At 39.0% G+C, this 9,347-nt stretch overlaps 1 protein-coding gene across 1 annotated transcript; it reads right to left on the bottom strand.

Annotated features, from left to right (window-relative positions):
- Positions 1 to 1,367: 1,367 nt before the first annotated feature.
- calm3a (calmodulin 3a (phosphorylase kinase, delta)) lies at positions 1,368 to 9,170 on the bottom strand. Its single transcript, XM_070905300.1, has 6 exons — positions 8,986 to 9,170; positions 4,842 to 4,872; positions 4,386 to 4,529; positions 3,799 to 3,905; positions 3,341 to 3,476; positions 1,368 to 3,114 (listed from the first exon to the last, which is right to left on the bottom strand). The coding sequence occupies exons 1-6, from the start codon at positions 8,986 to 8,988 to the stop codon at positions 3,086 to 3,088; spliced, it is 450 nt and encodes a 149-aa protein (XP_070761401.1). The 5' UTR covers positions 8,989 to 9,170; the 3' UTR covers positions 1,368 to 3,085.
- Positions 9,171 to 9,347: the final 177 nt, after the last annotated feature.

Raw genomic sequence — 9,347 nt, 5'->3', positions numbered from 1 at the left:
GTGACTAATTTGACCTGTATGTGTGTAATATGTCAAAGGTATTTCATAAGAGATAACAGTGCGGATTGGAGGCTTGGTAAGAATTGTGGCCAACAGTGGTGGAAAGTAGTAAAGTAGTAAGTATTTACTCAAATACTGTACTTCTGTACAATTTTAAAGTACATTTCAGAGGGAAATATTGTCCTTTTTAGTCCATTACATTTACTTAACAGCTATAGTTACATTTCAGATTATGATTTTACATACAATCGCATGATCAAATTATTATTATATTTGTAATAAACTATGCAGAAGAAAAAGTTAGCACTACCTCAACCGACTACATCAGATTGTACATGAATGCATCAGTAATACATTCTAAACACTTAATATACAATACAAACAGTTCCAAACACCTAATATTAGCTAATACTAATAAGTGCGGCAAGAGTACTTCTTCCACTACATCATCTACCAGTGGTGGAGGAAGTATTCAGATCTTTTGCTTAAGAAGCATTAATTAATTGGTCGGCATGGAGCTAATTTTAACAGCTTTATATACTGTGTAAGTATAAAGTAGCACAAAATTAAAATACTCAAATAAACTACAACTTGTACTTAAGTATGTGCTTGAGTAAATTTACTTAGTTGCTTTTCACCTCTGGAGATAATGCCACAGATTTGAGGCCTTCTGTAAAATAAATCGAGCTCCACTAACACCCCCGTATCAGCTACTACTGGACACTCCCTGCATGTATGATTTATATTCAGAGTGCAGCTGATAAAGCCACAATATCATTTAAAAATATCTCTATAGCTCTCGCTGCTCTCTGTGAGAATTGTACTATTGCATGACCCAGTGGGAGCTGCACCAGTGAGCTCCTCCAGTCCGTCATTACACAACCACAGAGGGATAATCACACCTGCCTGTGATGCTGCAGTTCTTATTGTCCTGCTGAGTGTGCTCCTGTTTCCTAATTCATTTACTTTATCTACTTAATCACACGATTAGCATGTGGACACACACATGGTCTACCTGCTCCAGATAAAAGCCCATCCTGATTGGGTCTTGATTTTGCCTGTCAGCGAGAAGGCGAGCACTCCTCGTTTGCATTTAGAGCGCGTCTGTGAGAGGTCGTGACCCCAGATGACCTGGATTACCGCAGGCTCCTGTAGCAATCTCATGAGCCACTAAATATAGCCTGTGCCTGGGATGGTTTCTCCAGTGAAGGGTTAGGGAGAGCTGCCCTGACCCAATCTGAGACTGTCTGGGATTAGTGCTCCTTTCTGGCACAGGGACCTGGCATTTGTAAATGTCATAGGCTTTAAACCGATAGAAACAGGAAATGTAGATTCGTGTTAGATTAAACATGACAGTGAAACGCAGGTGAAGTAAAGCTCAGTCAATTTATTGATTTATGGAAAATATATCACATCTTTACATTTTTGAGATACCTTCAGAAGTTAACAGTCCATTTACCATTTACTTCCCGACATCTGAATGAAAGTGAACCAATTTGGAACGCCTCAAAACAGAGCAGTACTTCAGTTTCGTTCTTTGAGGAAGTCGTAAGATACCTCAACTAACCTGCTTCTTACATTTAGCCAACTGTTCAAAAACCTACCACAGAAACCAATGTCACATCTAAAGCTTAATTCTTTGCTACAACCCTATTTCATCCCTATCGGAAAGTCCCATTCTAGTACCCCAAATGAAACACATCACCCCCACCACATGTAGTGTTTGTGAATATACAGTATATGTATTCTGTTCAGTAAAACAGCAAGCAGGTTGAAGTTTGAATCACCGGACTACAAATCGAAGATCAGACACCAACAAGGACGAGAAATGAGTGTAACATATGAGTTGTTATAGCAGCAGCAACAGTGACATTTGGTTTATTTTTCTTCTTTTAGAACAAAACCTTTTAAATATCCACATGGTTTATACCAAAGTGCAAATATGTTCAACTGCATGTATTTTTTATGTTATCATATTAAGTCGATTTATTATATTCTAATGAACTACGAGTCTTGCAAGAAGGTTGAGGCGTATTAAGAGTATTATGGCACATTTCAAACCCAAAGAGAAAACATGTCACAGATCATTTACTACAACAATAGGCAATGCAAACTTTACGACACACTAATATATATATATAGATATATTTGGTGACCAAAGTTTGTCATCAATACATTAATATTTGAGAACACATTTATAAAGCATTACATCAATATTGTATGATCAGGATATCTGTTTGCAATATATTAACTGCAGTCCTCAAGTGTGTTTTCTCAATAATCATCCTGAAGCAATACAACATACTACTGTCTCCAATCAGTGCTGCAGGCAACGTAAAGCCCACGACTTAAAACAAGACAAGTTAACATCCCCAAGGGGAAAAAAAACATCAGCACTTTTCAGTTTCTCGTTCTTGTCCGAACTCTTCAAAAGGTATAAGAATGCTCATCTCCAACCGAGCACCCATGAACACCCTACGTTGCAACTATTTGCTCTTGCAATAATCAATAGTGACACAAATTTTACAGATATATAGCTATATAGTAATGTATATACCTCCAGTGTGTACACAATCTGACCACTACCTCTGATGGCATCAGAGCCTCCTTGATGTGACAAGAAATCGCCACAGAAAGGGTGCATGCAAGAAGAGTACTCAATTCAGTATCTAAAGAATCACCACTGGTGCAGTTTTCTTTGTTGAATATTAGAAAGAATTAAATAGCCAACTTCTCTATACGAACTGTGGCATGGGTTCCCATCCCTCTGCCTTTTCAGTGTTGCTCTTTCCTCTAAATTAATCAGGAGCTGGGTGACTCAGCAGAATCTTGGTCTGAAGTACAGGGCTTTGGCCCTCTTAAAGCTTGGTCCATTAACTTCTCTAGGGATTATTCTGTTGGGTGTTTGCTAAACAGATACCTTAGAAGTAGTTGGATGTACTGAAGCACAAATTGCAAATTTCTACAGATAAGTGATTTTGGGGGGAAGTTTGTCTATCATTTGATAATTGTTCCTTTTTTTTGGTTCTTAAAGACAGTGATCTTAGGAGGACAAGCAACATTGAGAGAAATGTCAGTGTTCTCTTCACTTGGCAGTCATCATCTGGACAAACTCTGCAAAAAGAACAGAAAACAAAATCGATAAAATGATGTGAAAGTCCATCATAAAGGTTATGTTGCAACTGGCATTTTTCCTGGTTTCTGTAAGCAAGTAACGTAACAATAAATGTGTTCCTTGTTCTAACAGGATTTTAGTAAAAACACAAAGATTACATTTTAGTAAAAACAAGTCAAGTGGCAAAGAGAAGAAACACAAGCAGTTGCAGAAACAACATCTCACCCTCATAGTTGACCTGACCATCACCATCAATGTCAGCCTCACGGATCATTTCGTCCACCTCCTCATCAGTGAGCTTCTCCCCTAAGTTGGTCATGACGTGCCGTAGCTCTGCTGCACTGATGTAGCCGTTACCATCCTGCAGATGGAAAAGAATTACTGTTATTGTATTTATCTACCATATTACATAGAAGCTAAAATGTTTCTACTATGATGTCCTAGGTCAGCTAGATCAGATTATGATTTGGCTGAATTGTACTTCTTAAGCCTCGCCTGTACTCAGAACTGAATGCTGAAAATTAGCATGTTAGCATGCTAAAGATTATCATTCAGCTAGCAGGGAGACGCGTGAAAGGATTTTTTTTATTTTCTAAACACAGTTAGCTTGCTATAACAACTAAATAGCTAATTTTGTAGAGTGGTGCTAGTTAATATTCTCAGTCTACTCAGTCCTAACGTACCTTGTCAAAGACTCTGAAGGCTTCTCTGATCTCCTCCTCACTGTCTGTATCTTTCATCTTTCTGGCCATCATGGTCAGGAACTCAGGAAAGTCAATTGTACCATTACCTACACAGTCACACAAACAGAAAGAGGTTAGAGTAATAGTGTTACTTTGGTCACCAAGTAATTTCACTGAATATCAATCCAAGAGGACTTAACACTTTCATGGCGCATAATATTAAAAGGAAATACCCCACATTTTTATTAACTACCAAAACAGATGCAGCTACAAATACGGATTGTATGCAGTCTAGAGTAGAGCTCAACCAATACATCTGCATTGCAGATACTACTGGCAAATTTGAGCTTATCTCAGACATCGGTATCTGTGTCCACAGCATTAACATGAAGTACACACATATTACATAGTTTATCAGCCAAAGAGCACTGACAGGAAGTTTACAGGAAGTACTTGTACTTATACCCTAAATATCTCCATAGTGTATATACTGGTGAAACTTTCCACTATTTTGTTTCCAGCAAGAGCAACTTTTGATATGAGGATGATATGTAATTTTCTTGTGTGTCTGAGCTTTTCCTCCTCACCATCAGCATCCACCTCATTGATCATGTCCTGCAGCTCAGCCTCAGTGGGGTTCTGTCCCAGAGAGCGCATCACAGTGCCCAGCTCCTTGGTAGTGATTGTACCATCACCGTCCTTGTCAAACAGCGAGAATGCCTCCTTGAACTCTGTCATTTTACAGAAAAAAACAATGTTAGTATGCCATTCGCATTCGCATCGACACACTTTCATGTGAGCTTTTCATGTGAGGTTTCATCCTGGGACTCTTGACGTAAAACCTTACTGGTTTTCAGTTTAGCTATATCATCAGGGTCTGATTTACAACTACAGAAGCCATGTGAATGTAATTAACTAGTTTGTATGATAAGACCATAATCAGGACCACCATCTGCATCTTAGACACCTTAGTTTCTTGGGTTTGGTGGTGAATTAAGTAGCTGCTAAACCTAAAACCCAACATGATTAAGGTATGCACTCACCAGCAATCTGTTCCTCAGTCAGCTGATCAGCCTGTCAACAAAAAATGAGACATTGATAAAACATTTATAGGCCAAAATAAAAATAATCTTTTGGGCTGGCCTATTAATGATAAATATTATATTTAAATCATAAAATGTATTTAGGACAGACTTAGTTCTGTATACCGCTAAAATGTTTAATGTTATAAAGCTATTGAATGTTAAACTGGTTAGTTGAACTTCCAGGTGAGTTCATTTGACATTATGATAGGGCAGACAAATAATACACAGCTACAAATGCCAAGGATCACACAATAAGTCCTAGACTTATTTTCCTTGTGGATGTTGATGTAAATAGAGTAATAGTGGTGCAGGTGGACTGGAAACATTATACATTGTTCAGCAGCAGTAACCCACAATTGCCCAGTGTTGGAATAAGCCCCTGCCCCCATGTACACGATACAAGATTTTTTGGAGTATTGAAAATGATCTAAGCATTTGTGAAGACCATTGCTCTCAGGGTACGCCAACTGTAAAAAAACAAACAAAAAAAAAACTATTATTCTTTGTTGAAACAATTTAAGTAAAAAATCTCACAAGTTGAAAAACAGTTTTTGATTTCTTCACTGATGGCATCTATGGCTGGAGTTGCTGGAACACCTCAACAGAAATCTGTAAGTCCAACTATTAGCTACTTCAAGAGACGTAACATAACCAAACTTAGTCGAAAAACATTTTCCATCCAATCCAGTACTCCTTGTCCAGTTTTCCTATGATTTCCTTGAAAAGCTCCTAAACAAGAGATGTGAGAGGGTGTTCAAGGTCTGGGCTTTCATTTGAGTTCACCATAACCATGATACTAGCTACACATGCTGGGGTAACCTGGTTACTATCATACTGTGAACAGGTAACAAGTGACTGATCGCTAAGGCTTCATAAATCACTTTTAATTATATGTTAAACACGACTGTAGTACGTTTCAGTCTTTTATAAACTATTTTTATTTTCAACTCAACACATAACAGGACATCTCAGACAACTCACAATCGAGATGATCTTGAAGGAAAAGCAAAGGACATTTGAAAAAAAAGGGTTAGGGTTACAAAAACAGAGGTGCTTTTAATCTTAGGTTCTTAGTTCTAGCATAGCTTGTGCAAGTGCAAGTAATGCCCATCTCTTCATATTTCCCTTTTCAAGGTAGTGTTCTGTCCTGATAAGACGCAAAATCCTAAATAAATAACTCCACTTGTTCCAAACAATATGGATAATGCTACAGGTGTAATTTGTCAAGTGTCTATGAATGATTAAAAGAAATCCACCGTTGCAATCTCACATCGACATGACATAAATTCAAGTTCACCACAGCCGCTGTTTTTTTGTGAAGAAACAAACTACCAACTGTCAACAGTCACCAGAGTTATTTGATGCTCAAACACAAATTTTGGGTGAATAGGACTTTAAAATCTTTCGCACAATGATTATAGAGATGAAATGAGGAGTGCCTGCAGCAGACTCCACTGTGTAAACAACCTACACAAATCCATGCCAATGCAAATGCACTGTAAACAAACTAATTCAAAACAGACTGTGACATTATCTGACTGCTGGACCCAGACAATGCCCATGACTTAGCTAAATCCTATACAGATGGCAAAGCAATAAAAAAAAACAACAACCTCTAAAGTCATAAAATAGATAGACTCATATTGCTTGCAGATGACTATTTTACACAAACCCACAATGCTAAGATCTGTGTGTTGTCCATACCTGCTGCTCTTAGATAGGTTTCTACCACTTTCACTAAACATAAATAAGTTTGCATTCATACACCCAATTAATGTTTCAACTTCATCCGAGATGTCATTCTGCCCCCCTCGTGAGGTCTTACCAGGCCTGTCTAAGTCAGTCAACATGCCCACTTCAGGCTGAGAAAGTGTGATGAGGGACGGGTATAAATACTCCACAGCCCGAAATACACACGCCTGCTATAATTAGTGAGACACGAACAGGGTCGCCAATGTAGCACACTGAATATCACCGCAACTAACCACCTCTTTGTATCCTTTTTACTGAACAGATGTGAGGCGCGGCTTATTACCATAGACTAACCTCTGTGCCAACTGTTGCTAGACAGTGCTTGTTGCTTTGTGTCCATCCTTCACAGTATCAGGAAATTATTCTCAGGTAACTTGGAAACAACTGGCATGGTCAAGCATAACAAGAACTTAACTGCTGCATACAATAAAACCCACCAGCCTGCAATAATATAGGACTAATGTCAGCTAAGTGTTGAAGATAAGCTGATAATGCTAATTGTCATACAGCCTAAGGACTCATTTTATTAGTGTACAACTAAAAGTTGTAATTAAGCAACTAAATCAGTTAAACTCATGCAGCTACAGAGCTAATGCATGAAATAAACAAAAATCTTGTTTCCATTGTGTCTGTGTGCTATTGCACTACAGATGAAGAATAAATTAATTTCTAACAATGCCTTGCCTTTTCAAAACCAAAGAGATTAAAGCTAACATTTCTGTAGCTTGAGGTGGTGGTAACGCCATGTGTTCTTCGAGTCAATTTCAATGAGTCACCGTGTTGGTTGGAGGGGGTGGGGGTAAAAAAGAAGGGAGCAAGACAGACTGCAGAGTATCTATTCTGTCCACCGCCAAGCAATTCAGTGGTGCTGAAGCAAGCAGTGTCTGGATCAGAGCACAGCACAGTTGAGTGTTGGAGGATTTGTGCAGCTGCTGAGAAAAGCAGTATTGCTGCCTTTCAACTCGCCAGTAAACAAAAGACCATATCACATATTCTTATGTCGAGTACAGAAAACTAATTTTCTGATGCTGATTTCTAATTTATACAGTCAAGACACACAAAATCTGTTTGGCCAGCATGTGACTGATATTGTAGCATGATCCAAGTTTTCTTACTTGGCAGACAACAACATCTATCACAGACCATGTGTCTGTTCTTTCACAATACAGAGAACAACAGTAGTGGAAGATATATGAGACACAATGACGGGGATTCATTTGGAGTGCCACACTATGGCTTTTTTTAAATATATATATATATATATATATATATATACTTAGTTCCCATTTTGGAGGGTGCACTGCGGGTCCTGACAGCACTAACGTTACTGCACCAAGCATGGTTTGGTTCAATGCGGGGAAGGAGGGGTGGCAAAGAGGATCATTCAGCAGGAGCAGAATGCGGTGGCGCAATACGTAACGGAGGAGATGCTGCCATGGTGGTGTTGCGAGAACACATAGTACAAAATGTTGCAACATAACCCTCATAATCTTCATGCTATACGCAAACAATTGTTGCTAACGGTGAGCAGCATACTACTACCTGTGAGCTGTGTTCTTATGTAATCGCAATTGTTGGCGATTACAACCATTTTTTCGCTTGTTGCGCATGTGACACTATATTCAAAAACACCCTGCTGCTGCTGTGCCTGCAAGAGGTACAGCCCATGTTGCAGCAACTTGTTATGTGAGATGTCAAAATGTTAGTTAGCAAAGACAGTTAGCCGGAGTTTTGATATCCGTCTTGCAAGATTAACGACATGGGTTTCAAGATCACGTTAACACTGGACGGTCTATTTTTACACAGCACCCCCTTCTCCACCACCACCACGCCCACTCTCGACTCAAAGCAAACGACAAAAACGCTGCAAACCTTGCTCCGAGCATGGAGGATAAACCACAGCATTTTCAAACACTTGCGCAAATCAACTAAATTACTGATAGCTATGACAATACAGCAGGAAACAGACCGCCTGTTTCCTCTCACACCACGACGTGTATGCTGCGCAGTTTTACACACACTAATAAAGAAAATGGTTATCTCTCATCAACTGCTGAGTACATAGAAAACCACCGACCAAAATGACAACTAAGTGATTGTATGTAGTTAACTTAACGTTTTAAATTATAGCCGTCCGCATCTTGAGTAACGTTATGTGTAGTTTTCTTGCTAGTAACATCAAAAACATTAGAAAGCTATCATTAGCTTAAATTGGTTCATTAGATGACTAGTGGAGAACATGCTGTAATGCAATAACGATTACTTTGTGGCAGTTATTTCGAGACCGTCGATGTTAACGATAGCTAGCTAGCAGTGCTACTCACGTTAACCTTAGCAAGCCTGTACTCACCATTGTCCCGTTGACTTTTCAAGCTCCGTGAAGATGACAAAATGTGTCCAATGTAAGGTTTTGTATTCACCTTATTTAGGAGACAGTCCCTCTAATGAAGTACTTAATTGATATCAAACTTTATTTTAATATATGTTTCGGGAAATCTGTGCAGACTATAATCCCGGTGTTGCACTAGAGTTGCCCGGACCTCAATCCAGCGACGCTATGTGCGGTGCCAGTCTTACTTTGAGTACTGTATCCTTCCGCCGGTACACCTTTGGTCCTCCCACTCAGCGAATTGCCAAAATACTGAACACTGCACATGTGTTTTAATTGCAATGCGTGTTCACTATTCATTACTTAATGTCAATTTGACACAT

This window comes from Enoplosus armatus, chromosome 5, assembly GCF_043641665.1.
Source record: "Enoplosus armatus isolate fEnoArm2 chromosome 5, fEnoArm2.hap1, whole genome shotgun sequence".
Classification (NCBI taxonomy): Eukaryota; Metazoa; Chordata; class Actinopteri; order Centrarchiformes; family Enoplosidae; genus Enoplosus; species Enoplosus armatus.
Note: the sequence above shows the minus strand (reverse complement) of the source record. Positions and strands in the feature narration are given on the sequence as shown.

Coding starts and splice junctions, on each gene's coding strand:
- calm3a (XM_070905300.1), bottom strand. Junction 4,530..4,841: donor GACTGAGGAACAGATTGCTG/GTGAGTGCATAC, acceptor GTAAAATGACAG/AGTTCAAGGAGGCATTCTCG. Junction 3,115..3,340: donor TGGTCAGGTCAACTATGAGG/GTGAGATGTTGT, acceptor TTCTTTTTGCAG/AGTTTGTCCAGATGATGACT.